Raw genomic sequence first — 16,147 nt, 5'->3', positions numbered from 1 at the left:
GGAAAAATGCCTGTGGTCTCTTTATCTGCCCCAGCATGAAGACACAGAGGGGAATTTCTGAGGCTCCCCGTCTCTGTCACAGGGGCCATCAGGTAGTGGTTGGTACTACAGAGCCCAGATATGTCCTAGATTGGGTAGGCCCAGTCAGAACTGAGTCGCAGGGCCAGAGGAGGCAGGTCCTCTGGGGAGCTCACCTCCGTTGGAGGCCTGCAGTCTTGGGTCAGGTCACCTTGCACCGACTCCGCTCAAACAATGCATCGCCACCAAGCAACCTTAGATAGTGGTGGTTCAGGGCGTCTTTCCTCCTACTTTTGCATGATCAGGCGAGAATAAGCAGCTCAGGTCAGGAAAATTCTCTTATATTTCTGGATTGAAGGAGGGACTGGAGCTCATTCCCCAAACCAAGGTCCTGCTTTATAATATTAAAAATGCCTAACACAACAGTGTACTCAGCAGAGCTTCGTGCCTACAGATCTGCTGAGTTGAACTGAATCTGCAAATCCATAGAATTATATAAGACATTTTAAGTTACATTAAATTTCTGCTGTGTGCTTTTTAAATCATGCAGTGTAAGACCCATCAGCACTTAGGGTATATTTATTGCCTTAACAAATGTCAGATGATTGTGTCCAGTGTTATCTATTATTTATGAATAACAAGAGCCTGCAGGACTGGAAACGATAAGCTTTAATATGTCCAAAAGGTTAGGCATAATGCAGATTGCTGCCCTATAAATTTCTTGACACTATTTTCCCTCCTAATAAAGCACTGTCAATGGTGACTATACCAAACTTCCATTATTTCTATACAGTTCATGACTGCTTCTGCCTTCGGTGAAGAAATGTAATTGCAGAAACATATTTAAAAAGAATGCATCCTTTAAAAATTATGAAGTTTAACAAATAAGTGGAGTGGGGAATTCCTATTATCCCATTAAAAATGAATCTGTTCACAAAGACGGTTCCCAGGCCGTAGGCTTACAAGAGCTTAAGAAACATTAATTAAAGATGACAAACCTCCGCACTGCCCGTAATTAGCTTTCTGACACCGATTAAGATCCCGTCTGCTGTGCACTCGGTATGTTTGAGGATAGCCCACCTAATTTTCACTAGTGTACTGGAGGGCCTTTCTGTCATTCAAGGTGCTGGGAGACTTACGTGTGCTGCAGCTTGTGTGGCTCCGTGCAGGCCGGCAACGCAGCCCAAACGCTTTGCAGGCCTCTTGACCTGTCCCTCGCACTGCCTGTGTCTCCCTGGGCCCGGTGCGCAAATACAGCTTTTCCGGCGTCTTTCTCTTTATGGTAAGGACATGAGTTATGCATTCTGAGCAATGCTTGCAGCTTTTGGGGCCGTTCTCATGTCCAATGTCAAGAAAGAGAAGCTGTCTTCAGGAAATTTCCCACTTTCCACTCTTTTGCCCTTACTGGACCACTTTGTCTATGGAGCAGTGATGTTTGCAAAGTGAAACTTGGAACAAGCATTTTTTTTGGGGGGGGGGTGGGTAGGTCTGTTTACTTTTAAACTCTGGGACATGAGCTATCAGTAAGTTTTGAGATAAAGCTAATATTATGTTTCCAATATTACACGTGATCCAAAATACAGATGGACTCTTTACCATTTTATTGTTAGGACAAAACAAATTTTAGATGAACACCATGCAGTTGAACCAGTTAAAGAGCAAATTTTTAATGACTCCAGATGTTCAGTTAATAAGATCATGCCTAACTTAGTCCCTGTAGTCCTTGAAAGTTCCATTAAGCTGTCAGAAAACTTTGCCATTGTGCGTGTTTTTGTGCAAAAGATAGGAGAGAATGGAAAAAGATTGAGGGGAAAGGGTGGGGGTAAAATGATTTCGTGTCAAGGGTGATGTGGCTTGAAAAGTGGCTACAGATTAAAGGTAAGAAGCACCTCTAGAACGTGAATTGGTTTTTTAAGTTTAAGTTGCTGATTTTAGAAGAAAAAATTCAAGTCTCCAGAATCATAATTTAAGCCCTTCATTTTTTTGAGACAATGGATGTTAGGTTAAAAAAAAAAAAAGTTTTAGTTGGGATCTCTAGAAAAGGAGAATTCAAATATTGGCGTGCAGATTCAGGCAGGCAGGGAGATGAAACACCTTTCTACATGGCTGACATTTAACTTTTTTTTTCTTCTTCTACCCTTTCCACAATAATCTCATCAAGACCTTAGATAAATTCAGCAAGTTGTCAGGAGGATACAGAATTAATTAGATCAAATCTCCGTCCCTGCCTACACTGCTGCAAGTACAATTCGAGCCTTCCACACGGGCTTCCCAGTCCTTGCCCTCCTCCCCAGCACATGCTACATGGAAACTTCCACATCACCTGCGGGGAAGCCCAGTGCCTGACCCTCTTACTATACTGCTTTCCTCAGTTATTCAAAGGAAAGCCAGAGACTACAAATTAATTCCTTTTCTGGTAAGTGATGGAGAAGTATTAAATATAGTGAAAATAAATGGTGGCTCCTGAATTATATTGTCATTCTTTCTCAGGTTCCCCTCCCCCCCCCCGCCCCCCCACAGTTTCAAAGTCTGATCTGGGTGAAAACTCTGTGCCATGTGCAACCAAGTTTTTCATGAAAGAGGCAGAGAAGCCCAGATTTGGAGTTCAGCTTGCTGGGGGCTTTACCTAGGATAGAGCTCTTTGCTTGGCAAGGAACATCTACGAGGTAAATGCCAACGATGTGTAGAAATAGACATGTTAGATCCAAAACGAATGCAAAATTCCAATTCCCAAGCTTACTGTGTATGTGTAACTAATAACCTAATACTGTTGAGTGATCCCTTTATTATTTGTTTGTCGTCCTCTTGATCTCTACCTTTCCCTCCCTCCCACCCTCCTTTCATCCCTTTTCCCCACTCATCCATCTTCCTCTCCCAACATTGCCTGTAGCTAGAGCCCAACCCCCTTAGCATGACTTTTAAGGCTCCAGACCACCATTTCAATGTCAAGTCCCATTCTGGACTCTGTAGACTCTCTCACTTTGGTCACAGCACATCATTTGTCTCTTTATCATTCATTACACTCTCTACTTGCCTAACTTCATGTTCTGGTCATGTCACTTACTGAACTTGAAATGTCCTTCTTCTCCCTTTTATCCTTTAATACTTTGCCAGGCCTTTCTCTAGCCCCGAACTTGGATCTGAGTTATGTCTCTCTTAATCCACTCTCAGAGCTCTACTGGCCCCTCTTTCCTTTACCTCTCTTACTCTCAGACTTCACTTTTGCCCCATTGGCTAGCCAGGAGGTCACCTGCATGTGCCCCCCTGAAAAACTATAATCTCCTTGAGTTGAGGACATATGTCGAATTCAGATCAGTATCCAATGTAACACTCATTTTATAGATAGCACCATTAGCTGAATGTCTGTTGAACGTATGAAGAAAGAAATTAAGGTTTTTGGTTTGCCTTTCTTTGAGACTGGAGCTGTTGTCACCATTATTAAACATATTTTCTGGTGCTTTCTGAATTCCAGTTAATTTCCTCTAACGCCATGGAAATGGAAAACAAAAGCAGCCATATAATTAAAAAAAAATACATATGGTTAACATCAACTGTTATAGTTGATAAAAACCTGAGGTTCAATAGAATTAGAAAGAATCAATAGTTTTGGGGCTCTTGGGTGGCTTAGTTGGTTAAGCATCTGACTTCGGTTCAGGTCATGATCTCACAGTTCATGAGTTTGAGCCCCGCATGGGGCTCTGTGCTGACAGCTCGGAGCCTGGAACCTGCTTTGGATTCTGTGTCTCCCTCTCTCTCTGCCCATCCCCCACTTGTACTGTATCAAAAATAAATAAACTTAAAAAAATTTTTTTAAATACAGAAAAGCATATAAATAATAATAATAAAATAATAGTTTTAACTATGCCCCTGTTTAGGAACAGTTTGTTTTCTGAGCCTTTCTCAGTTAAAAGTGGCATTTGAAAGCCTGTTTTCCAGTGATAATCTTTTAATTTTAAATCTATCACCTTTCAAACATGTATGTAACTTCTGGTGATAATTCTATGAAATTATATGTAATAATATTTTCACAGAATGAAAATTTTAATTTCTCTTATAAAGGTTATTCTAGGTTTTCTAAGAGTTAGAGGATAGTTGTAATCTAGAGATTAGATATATATTCACTGAAGTCAAATTATCAGCGGTCTCTTTGAATAGGATAGCCAGGTAGTATACAGAATATCTGGTTAAATTTCAACTTCAGCTAAACAATAACGTTTTAGTATAAGAATGTCTCATGCAATCCATGGGACATAATTACAGTAAAAATCATTGGCTTATCTGAAATTGAACTAGGAATTCTGTATTTTATCTAGTAACCCTACTCAGTCACCGCTAAATAATGTCCCACAAACATTCTTTAGACCCATCTCCACCTTGGAGATTACAATAGTTTAACAGAGAGTAATAAAAATGATACTAAACCTTTATGGGGTGGGTATAGTGCCATTTACAAATTGAAATATTAATAGACTGAATTTCAAGAATTGTATCTTGTTTTTTCATCATCAGCAGCAATAGCAACTCAGAAACGTGTTATGAACTTTGAAGGCTAGCTTTCCTGTAACATTCAAAAACAGACGTAAGTGAACTTGAATTCGGAATGGTTATTGGAACGACGGTGGGCAGTTCCCTGTCCGCGTCATGTCCCTGGGCTGTGAGCATGCCCATTCCCACCCGGTGCAGTCAGTCATGGAGTGTGGGGTGGGAGCTGGACCCTCTTGCCCCTGCCTGCTCTCTCGTAGGCTTCGCCATCAGACTGAGCCCTTTTCTCTGAATTCTCAGAGACTGCCCTCCCGTCACATTTAAAACTGACTGTGGTACTATAGGTTTTACTAATAAAAGCTATGCAAATTACCACAGGCTAGGTCTTTTTGAAATAAAGCTCAAGCTGTTCAAAAAAGCCTGACTTGGGCAGCATTTCCTCAAACCTTAGAATATGAATCCTGTACCAAACATACTCACTCCCTGCCCCCCCATCCCCTGCACCCTTCCCGTCAAGTGGCAGGTTGAAGGGAAGGGCTAAAGAAAAGGGGCTGAGAAACCTTTATCAAGGGCTAAGTTCCTTGACATCAGCCAAGCTGTCTTCAGTTGTCTGATACTTTCTTCTAAAGCCTGCCGTGCACACTTTTGCCTTGCTCACACAGGCAGTGGTGGTCGGAGAGGCTTTCTGGATGCACTTTGGTGTGTGTGTGTGTGTGTGTGTGTGTGTGCGCGCGCGCGCACGCTTTGTCTGGCAGTCCACTGGTTCTTGGATGGGAACCGTGTCTATCTCTTGTGTAGCCTCTCACTCCTTACTGGCGTCCAACACTGTGCTATGGAGCCAGTAATAAATTTTGCTTGAGACGCCTCAGAAAACATTTTTGTTATGGTAATGTTACTGAGGAAATGGCAGAGAAAATCTGGCCCAAGTTGAGGAGTCAGGCAAAGAAGAGAAGCTTGTTTTTCTTCCTTTACTGTTGTCATCAGTGATACTTTTTCCTGTATGTAAGATCACCTACATAAGACTTGATAGGAGCCAAGAAATAACTTACCCCATTGAGAGAACTGGGGCCCTTGAAAATCCCCAATCCATTAGGTTTGAAGCATTGGAGGTTGTTAAAACGCAAGCACACTCAAGGCCAGGCTCTGGTATCTACAATACTCACCCCAAACTGGATTTCTCAACTTGTTAATGAGGAAGGCCTACTTCTGAGGGGTTGAGAGTCAGAATAGGTAGGGTTTGAATGAGAGCACAGGGAAAAAAGGGTCAAGTGTAGGTTATTGCCAGGTCAGGGGAACACACTGTATCACGCACGGGTCCTTTCCAATTCAGAAAAGGAGACTGGCAGCAGAAATGCCGAAGCTCAGCTCTCCCTAGGCCACAACTTGGGGAATAACTCACTGCAAGCATCACTCGGGCGCTCACTGCTGGTCTAAAGTCTCACCAGACTCTTAACAAAGCTAGAGTAAGTGATTTCCTTTTAGTCTAAATCCATTTTGCTCTAAACAGCTACTTGACCAAACTTCTCATCCCCACTCAGAGAGCTCAGTAGTTGGAAGAGCACCGGATCGTATCACTGCAGCGCTCAGAGCCCAGCCATCGGCAGCGTGGTGGTTCTACATCTGGTCCTTCCAAAGGCAGAAGAGAGTTTAATCCTCACCAGGCTCCTATAATTGCCCCGGGCCAGAGTTACCCAGAGCTTAGTCAGGCAACTACAGTACCACAATTTCAGTGATTCCAGTGAGACTCACCGACCATACTCTTTGCTTAGTATTTTTATATCCCTACACTTCCTGCATTCGTGTTTACTTAGTATTTTATTTAAATTACCTTTAAAGTAGATTTCAGATAGAAACTTTGTATCATTATCACAAAAGCACGTCACTTTTCATAGATAGGAAGTAACCATAAAAAAGTAATTAAAAGCAAAACAGTGTTAATTCCAGCTAGCTACAGCTGCCTGGCGAAGCCCCTAGCCGAAAGCCTGTTTTTTTCTTGTCAAAGCAGGAGAGTAGCACGTTAAGGGAGTTGTTAATGATAGAGCCTCAAACAGACTTCTTCCTCAACCTAACCCAGAAGACTGAAAGAGAAACAAAAAGGGTGTGATGTGACCTTCTTCCACAGGATTTAGTACTCTCAAATGCCAGGATCACCAGAGGCACCTAAATCATCGTCCTACTTGGGGGGGGCCCTACTGCTCTAGGTGACCCTGCGTTGGAGGAATTGTTGATAAACTCTGTGATTTTAGCAAATTCTATTCAGGGGGGCGCCTGGGTGGCTCAGTCGGTTAGGCGTCCGACTTCAGCTCAGGTCACCGTCTTGCAGTTTGTGAGTTAGAGCCTCGTGTCAGGCTCTGTGCTAACAAACAGCTCAGAGCCAGGAGCCTGCTTTGGATTCTGTGTCTCACCCCCCCCCCCCCCCCCCCCGCTCATGCTCTCTCTCTCTCTGTCTCTCAAAAATAAATAAATGTTAAAAAAAATTTTTTAAAAAGAAAAAAAAATTCTATTCAGGATTGTTAGGAAGGGTGGGCAATATACTCCTCATCATACTTTATGTATCTTACTGTAATATTATTTCCCCAAGTAAAATTGCTCACACAGATAGCTTGTACATTGATTAAAACATACTCAGCATCTACTGTATGTTTTAGTTTAAATTATTCATTTGATCTCGAATTTAAATTCTATTTCTACCTCTTTTTCTTGTCTGCAGTGAGTGTATCCTCTTGACTAAATGTAATTGGTGACATCTCACTTTAAAGGTATCCCGAAATATATAAGCATACGACAGTGCTGGCATTTCCACTCAAATGGGAACATCTCTGTATAGATTGACCATTTTATCTGTTTTCTGACAGCTCGCAAGAACTCTCGCAAGTCTGAAGTAGGGGATTTCCTTCTGTTCTGATTTATTCTTGGGACCTAACACCAGTGGTCAGCATTTACATATTATATTGACGCTACACAGCTTTCTTGGCAGATCGGTACATGGCTAATTCCCTCACGTATCTTCCAGTCTTCTTGGAAATAAGGTTTTATAGTATTATTACTATTGGTCAGAAACAAGAGGCACAAGAGTGGCTATTAATTTTCAGTATTGCCTAACCTAAAAAAGAAAGCTCTTATTTCTTTTGCTGTGGAAAGGGAGGTGGGGGGAGACAAGCCAGATCTAAAAATAAAGTGGATTTTCTTTCTTATTCATATGTAATTAGAGCCCCTTTGTAACTACTCATTACCACCTCAATGGTTATAAGATGAATAAATAATATATATTTTTAAATGTGGCAAAACCAAGAAAGAAGTAGCCAGGGCTGCATCCAATTTATCAACTTGGTGATTAAAGGGCTGGCTCTAGCGGCTCCAGACATCTAGGGACCCAGAGATAAAACAGTGCAGTTGGCTGTGTTTTTACTAATGAATCTAGGGCTTGAAAGATATCAGGCAATTTTAAAGAAAAGCAGTAAGGACAAGAGACATTAGACAAGGCCAGTAGGGTAATGAAGGGCAAGGCCAGTTACTGAGAGAGAAAATTACTTCATTTTCTGTGATAATGCTTCTCCGAGCCTCACAGGCCTCTTCTCACGCTTTGTTAGTATGCCTGTATGTGTACATACAGCCTCAGAATGCTACTTACAGTATAGAAGGAAAGAGCCTTGGAACATTCCACAGAAGGGCAGAGAGAGGGCTTGGGTCTATTATTTTGAAAGGGGGAGGCTGAGAACAATGGTAGCAGAAGGGGGTTAGATTGCAAGGTGAGGATTGGTGCTTTGACAGAATGTGAGGGACGCACAGGATTAAATCAGGACAAAAGACACAGCGAGGAAAAGAAAGAAAACAGCAAGCAAACATACTCTGGAAATGCAGCATCTTTTGGAGGATGAGGTGGGGCAGAGTGGGACCAGCCCAGTTGTGTTCACCATGTCTGCAGAGCAGAGCTGTGGGCTCCTTTGCTCACTGGCTTTATTCAGCCAGAATAAAAAAGGCATGGGACACTTGACTCCTTAGCTAGCTGGTGAGCGGGACACATTTTCTGCTTAGCGGGGAAATGTGTGATATTTTAGAAACAATTCCAGAGTATATTTAGCTCCTAAAGCTGGAGCACACAAATGTCACATTCCCATGAGACAATTGACCCAGTGAAAAGAGCACCTGCCAGAGGCCCTCGCAAAACCCAGGAAACCCTCGCATCCCAGGAGATGCTGCACACACGGATGTGACATCATTAAGGCACCCACATCAGGGAATGAGAAGAAGCGAGGAGATCACAGATTGGGCCAAGTTAAGGGACGTCATAATGAGTCAGAAAAGAAACTAGACTTTTCCAACAGAGGAACGCCATCACCAAGTCCAACCACACAGTGCTTGGCAAAACAGAACAGAAGTTTGAAATAAATCGTGAACATTAAAACAGAAAAACAATTCAGAGCAAAATGGAAATTAAAATCATAAAAATCATGGTAAAAGGAACATTAAGCTACATTAAAAAAATTTTTTTTTCTGCATAACAACCCGTTGTCATTGCCCCATCAAATACATAATCAACTGTCAAAAACCAAACTCGAATTTGACAGGGCAAGGCAAGGAGTTAATAGCACAAGAACAGTGATCATGTTAAACACCCATGCAATCACCTCTGCCACCATTGTCTGACAATTTGTAGACTGCTTCCAGCTTTGTCAATATTCATAATAAGACCCAAGAGAATGAACAATGCCGAATTTTAAAATGATCTGTCAAAGTGTTAATTGGACTCTTTGATAACCTCCATCCCTTGGGGGAGTTAACGATTGGAGAAGATTCATGCCACCCGTCTCAGTGAAGTGAAGAGGAAATGATTGTAACCAACAGCTAGATATTTGGCTGACATATTTAATGCTTTATTGGAAAGGCCGTTTGGTTTTTCAGAAAGTTGGCAGTGGGCAAACACGAAGCAATTTTACAGAGCCGTCTCTTCTTGAGAACTCGGCCAAGACTCCCACATCTGCGATCTGGAGCCACACATAACAAATAATGGCACATGCTAGGGCTCGTGGCCTGATGTGATAGTTCTGTGCCACCACTGAGGAGCCTGGCGCTTTCTAGGGAATGGTAAAGGGAGGGATGCCTCCAACTTCAAGAGGCTGCTGAGACAAAAGCTGCTGTTTTTAAGCTTTGGGGCAGGGAATATGAAAAGTTATAGAAGAATAATCAAAGTGATTATGGGAACGTGCTTGAGCACAAGTTAAAAGGGCTACAATCTTCACTTTTTAGCACGTAGAGCAGCAGAGCGTATGGCACTCTCACGACGTGAGTTGCAAAAAAGAGGGTGAAAATTGAGCATGTGAGTCTGCCTGGAAAACATCATCTAAAAGTCAAGATGGAAATACGTATAGAGAAAACCCTGAGGGAGGACATGACAGACGGTCTTCCAAAGGGTCACCATGGCTGGTCCGTCCTCGAGACTCAAACCCTTGCTTGGATGAAACCCTTGAAAACATATAGAAGTGAACAATTCTGAATGAGGGGAAACAGCTCGCAACATAACTGGGCTTTTCAGTCTCTGATTTACAAGACTGTTTTTTGGACAAGTAAAGGCCTCTTTGGTTGCAGCTGCAGCTAAAGTAGGATGTGTTACCAGAAGCAGCCACTGGCGAGAAAAGAAGAGGACATTTCCTGTCTCTAGTTGAGCAAAGAAAGCAGGGGAGAATTTAGGACAGTTCACAGTAGAGTCCCTTTCATTGAGTGCAGCTTCCTTTCCGTTTTAAATGCATAGCAATTCTGCTTGATTAAATAACATATTTTTGTCTTAGCTGTTGTCCTCAAAGGGCAATTACAGTACATTGCAGGACCGCGGCTCTATTCAAATTCAGCACCACGTGCGAGTGAGAGATGCCACCAGCCAGAAAAGGCTCTGCCCTGCTATTTCTCCACTCACCCATTAAAACGGGCCTTTACTATGATGACACGCACACGCCGGGGCCGGCCCTGCATTCCATCCAGTTAGGGAATGGGAGAAGAGGACCCAGCGTTGAGGCCTGAGCTCAGAGGAGCCGGGGTGGGGGGAGGATCTGCACTGGGCCAAGCTGCTCCCCTTTGGGATGGAGGAAGCTCAGAAGGATGTGTTATTTGTTTTGTGTGGTTTCTCCTCGCTGGGGGTATAATTTAGGATCAAGCCTGGTGCAGAGAGGTGTTTTTTGAGGAAGCTTGGGAGCATCGTGTGCTGGGGGTGCCTGAGATGCTGCTGTGGCTCAGCTGGAAGCAGTTACACAGCCCTCCTCACTTTTCCCTCCCTCTTCCCCCCCGAGGAAGAGGCATTTCCAAGGCCTTACCCTTCTGGTCTTGGTGATTACGGGAAGACACCGCCCCCAAAGAGTCTGTGCTGTCGGGTGAGTGCAGCAGGTCCTTCCAGTCCAGCTTTCCCGCCCTAGACTCATACCCCTCTTGAGCCGCTGCATCCGACGTGGTGGTGCTGGGCAAGAGGGAACTGGAGTGCCCTGTTTTCATCATAAATACAGTTAGGGAGAGCATCAGCGGAGACCCCCACATTCCCTCGGCACAGAGGCCAAGAGCGGGACACCCGAGCCGGCAGTAAGCCTGAAAGGAGACGGCCCGAGAAAGAACAGGCTTGAGGGGTTGGGGTTCAGCAGGAGACTCCCTGCCCTGGCCGTTAGACGATGAAGGGCCAGATCCTATCTGGGCTGCTCTCTGGGTGAGCCTGGGAGACTCCCTCAATCTCTCCGGGCCTTCGTTTTCCTTGTGCGCGAAATGGGCATGTTGCTTCCCTCTCCGCGTTGGGAGGATAGAAGCGACATGGTGGTGAAAGCACCCAGCAGTGTCTGACACACAGAACACGCTCAAGAAGTCCTAGTGTCCGGCTTGGGTCTTCCCTCAGCACTGGTCAAGGCGGGACGGGTCTGCTCTGGGGGGTCACCATGTGTGACTGGCGGGGCAGGTGCATGGTAGTGTTACAAACAGCGCCGCTGTCCTGAGCCTTTCTCACGGAGGGTGTGTCTGGTTTTCAGCTTCGACTCGGCCTCATAAACTTCCTATTTCTGAGAGAAGTGCCCGCCTGCCTTTCTAAAGAGAAGTGCCCGCCTGCCTCCACCACCGGTTCCCTGGGATGGCAGCGTCAGCCGCCCCTTGTTGCTCTGGCTGTGCCTTTTGTGTGTCATTCCAGCAAAGCCAGTTTCACGGTCTCATGACTCCTACCTCGTAAAGGTTGTTCTTGAGGCCACACTGACTGACGTGATTCAGATTAGAAAGGGAGACCTTTTTGGGATCCAGAGTAGCCTACCACAGGAAAACATCAGAAAAAGAATGGCCAGGTTGGGAGTTAGGGCCGACACTCTGGATTTTTCCTGTGAACACATTCCTCTGCTTTCCTCCCATCATGCCACAAGGCTAAGTACAAGTGGCACCAGGTGCTCTGGTATAAACTGTCACGATGATTTCAAGAAGCCCCACTACCTGTTCTCTCTCGGAGAAAGAAAACTTTACCTCTCTGTGATTTCCGAGTAGAGTCTATGAAACTGTCTTACCTATAGCAGCCTCTCGAACAATGTTTAAAAAGATATCAAGGCAACTACTGCGAATTTGTAACCGGTGCCTCTGGTAGAAGGTAGGGTGGATTCACAAGTGGTTCCAGCCTTGGGCTGCGATCACCACGTATGTGTTCAATAAAATACTGGTGACCAGAAAGAAAGATTAGAATGAGCAATACTCTGCATTCTTCTGTTTTACAGTTAGCATGGGAAGTTGGATTCCCAGGAGACTTTAATACTGCACGCGACAGGCAACATTTTGTTCGAAAGATGGCGGGGAAGAAGCAGGGAAGCTAGGTGGCTCACCTAAGCTATATTGATTTCTCTGGAAGCACCACCCTTAAATGCCACCACAGAACTTGAGTAACATTTAAGAAACCGCTTTCTATGTAGAGTTTGTTTGGCTTCTGCACAGCCTCAGATATCAGCTTTGTTGCACAAAGTCTGGTTTATATCCAACTGTTAAGAACATGTTCATTTCAAACTCAGGAATGTCTGCACCTAGACTTTATTTTTTTATTTTTTTAATTTTTATTTCTTTACATTTCTGGGTTTTGCTTCTCATCTCAGTGCTGATAAGAGAACAGAGAGGTAGGGAAATTAATCTGGACTTGGAAATACAGAATTTCTTTTATTTCTTTTTCGCTTATACTGAGGTCTAAAATGTAGCCTCCGTTTTCTACTATTGAATTCTGCACTGCTGTAACAAAATATATGGCCAGCCTAAGAGAGCATTCAGCACCCAGCATAAGCAAACAATGAGACATTGCTTTGTAGGGAGTTAGAAAGGCGGGAAGGAAAAAAAAAAACCAAACAAACCCTTTTCTCCAAGTAGCAAGAATTTCTTTTACCTGAATTGATATGCATTTTGAGTACTTTCAATTTAACTGTGTTCAAGGGGCAATTTTATGGTAATGCCCTAAGTATGGTTTAGGGAGAACATTTCTTAATACGGTAATCTAGGGGAAATATATGCCTAAGGGACACATTCTCCGTCGAAAGATTTCCTGGACCATATGCTGCAAATACATGGAAAACTCATTGGTAATGGAAAGCTATGGCTATGAGAGGAAATTAATGTGGACCAGATGGTAGTTAGGTAGGAAAATGCTTTACACAAATGTGAGAAATCAGCTCCTTCCTATGGCTGAAGCGTTAGTCTAATACCCACCACATCCCCATTTTCTATATGTAAATCTAGAGAAACCATGCATCCGATGTACTCAAAATTAAAAAAAAAAAAGTCGAGCAGCATGAGGTTTGTATTCTTTGGAACTTATGCGTGAGGACAGGTAACACGTGCCACTGGTGAATCAGAGTCAAAGAAATTCTCAAAAGTTTTAGGACTGCCTTGTAAAAGCATCATTAAACAGCAGTCCTTAGTTTGAAATCAAAGAGGTGTATTAGTATTGCTACTTCTCTAAACTTAAACACGTTAAAAGGAAATCACTTATCTTCCTTTTTAACATCTGACGCTACAGGCTATATAATTTTTTGTGCATTCATTACAAGACTCTGCAACCAAAATCATGCTACAAAAATAGGCAGTCATTTGTAAATACGGTATTACAAGTCAGTAGGTTTGGAACCTATAATTTTGTCCTGTTAATCCACTGTGAAAGGTCATATTTTAATCAGTGGACCTTATGACATCTTCTTCTTTTTTTTTTTTTTTTTTTTTTGAAGTAAGCTCTCCACCCGGTGTTGGGCTCGAACTCACGACCCTGAGGATCCAGAGTTGCACGCTCAGCTGACTGTGCCAGCCAGGTGCCCCTGATATATTATTCTTATAATATATAATGAAATAGATATATTTTAGAAGTTAACTTTAATATGCATCATATTGTTTCTCTATATCTACAAGTCTTTGTGATTCCAGAGGTTAGAGACCCTTCAAACTACTATAACTTATTAACAATGACTGTAGCCAATTAGACACAAAACAAGAGACATTAAATCAATACAAGAAAGGGAGAAAGAAGGAAAATAGTCAGGGTCCAATTCACTAAAAAGGGGGTTCTCACATATGTAACTGGTGTTGCACAGAACTTTTGCCAAGCGGAGAGTTTGCATGGTTTATTGTAATGATTCCTTTTTCTGGGTTAGGCAGTTCGAGCTTTGTGGCTCTCTTTATGAACCTGCACTCAGCCCCTGAACATTTTATGGGGACATGCAAAGGACACAGCTGGAAACAGTGGGTGTATTTTGGACTTTGTGGTTGGCTTCCTAGTCTATATCTATGCAGATAAAAATAGTAATTTGGTCCTTCCTTTATAAAAAACAATTTTTTTAATGTTTATTTTTGAGAGAGAGGGAGTGAGAGAGACAGTGACAGTGTGAGCGGGCAAGGGGCAGAGAGAGAGAGAGAGGGAGACACAGAATCTGAAGCAGGCTCCAGGCTCTGAGCTGTCAGCACAGAGCCCGACACGGGGCTCGAATTCGCGAACTACGAGATCGTGACCTGAGCCAAAGTTGGACGCTTAACTGACTGAGCCACCCAGGCGCCCCATTGGTCCCTCCTTTGATGGGAGAAATACAGTGTCTAGTCCAGTGCCTGGCACCACAGAAGGCACTCAACACATATTTGCTGAGTGAATTAAATCTATTCTAGGTTTTCTAACGGCAAAGTAAGCATTTCTTACAATAGTTTGTGAAAAGAAAGTCTCTGTGTTTTCTTTCGTAAGTACTGTCTGGTTGAGTTCTCATTTTGGCGGTCAATCATCTAACCACTTAACACTGGACGAATTAGCCTAAAATGGACAGGATCATTAAGGAAAAGTCCAGCTCTTCTTTTTCATCACAGAAATCACTGATCAAGAGCTGAGGACGAACAGGCATTATGTTAATATGGAGGAATTAGTAAGTTCCTTTCCTTTTGTAAAGGAAATAAGAGAGAAGCATAGATTGGAGAGTGATTTTTGTTCACAAAAAGCATCCCATGATTTGATTATTCTTTCTTATATGAGAAATTACCTGGGAGTTAAAATTGGTCTTTGTCCAGTTGATGAATGCTAGGGAGGTTGCTGGTTCAATTAGACTTAAGACCTGGATTTCTCAATATCTGATAAAGATTATTCAATTACAGGAAGTGATTGCAGAGTATGATATTGGAGGAGAGTAGATGCTAAGTGGGTTCTCTTGTTGACGGGCGAGCTAAGCTAGACGACATCTGCCTCCTGAGAAATTTTTCTTCGTCGCTGGTCTTCAGTATACTGGCTTGAGTCACAGATGAGAGAAGGCTAAAGGTGGATGAATTCTGTGGACTCGTCTGCTCCCCACTGCCTCCCTCCACCAGGAGAACAGGAAGGAGAAACCAGGCATTGTTTTCCATAACTGTGCAGCTAGCTCATTTAGGACCACATGGTCTTTAGTACTTTCAAAGAGGCTTTTTATTTACGCCAGTTGGACACAGGGAGGAAGAGTGGACATAGCGCTATTAAACATGTTTGTTTATTTTGAACTATTTTGAACTATTTCTTCAGATTCTAAACCTGCCTTGCTCTCTTTTCTTTCCCTGTTTCCCCCTTCCTTTATTACCTCTACAAACACCATCCTAGAACTGTAATTGTTACAGATTTTTAACACAAAAACTATAAAATGTGCATCTGTGAAACTCTTAGGTCCCCATTATAATGCAAAGCTTATTAAATCTACCATCACACGTGTTTTTCATATTATATTTCAAAAGCACACGGGGGTGCCTGGGTGGCTAGTCGGTTAGGCCTCCAACTTTTGCTTTCAGCTCAGGTCATGATCTTGAGGTTCATTAGATTGAGCCCCACATAGGGCTCTGCGCTGACACAACAGAACCTGCTGGGGATTCTCTCTCCCTCTCTCTGCCTCTCTCCCCTCCACTCACACTCAGTCTTTTTTTCTCAAAATAAATAAACATTAAAAAACACACGAATGGTTTATCCTCGCAAACATTAGGGAGAACTCTGAGAATGGCAGTGGTGCACTTCTAAAGTTTTCTTCTAAAGAACTCAGAATGTTTTATTTATGGACTTCATGGCTTTGTTTAATACAGTGTGTATTTCAGAGTGGAAACAACGGGAGGAATCCTGTTTGCACATCATTCCCCCCACACCACTCCTCCCTGTATACATTCTGAAGAACTGTCACTGAAAATA

General features: G+C 43.0%; 1 protein-coding gene across 3 annotated transcripts in view; it reads right to left on the bottom strand.

Annotated features, from left to right (window-relative positions):
- The window catches only part of SEMA6A (semaphorin 6A), a 132,128-nt gene that overhangs the window by 10,349 nt on the left and 105,632 nt on the right, over positions 1-16,147 (bottom strand). For 2 of the 3 annotated variants that reach the window (XM_019469593.2, XM_019469594.2), the window contains one exon: positions 10,806-10,970. The exons of the other annotated variant lie outside the window; for it this stretch is intronic. In XM_019469593.2, coding sequence (XP_019325138.2) covers positions 10,806-10,970 — 165 coding nt within the window. The remainder of the gene's footprint in view (positions 1-10,805; positions 10,971-16,147) is intronic. 3 annotated transcript variants of the gene reach the window in all.

The sequence above is a fragment of the Panthera pardus genome, unplaced genomic scaffold (assembly GCF_024362965.1).
Source record: "Panthera pardus isolate Hobbes unplaced genomic scaffold, ASM2436296v1 HiC_scaffold_2, whole genome shotgun sequence".
Lineage (NCBI taxonomy): Eukaryota > Metazoa > Chordata > Mammalia > Carnivora > Felidae > Panthera > Panthera pardus.
The sequence above is the reverse complement of the archived record's forward strand: the minus strand, read 5'-3'. Positions and strand labels throughout refer to the sequence as shown.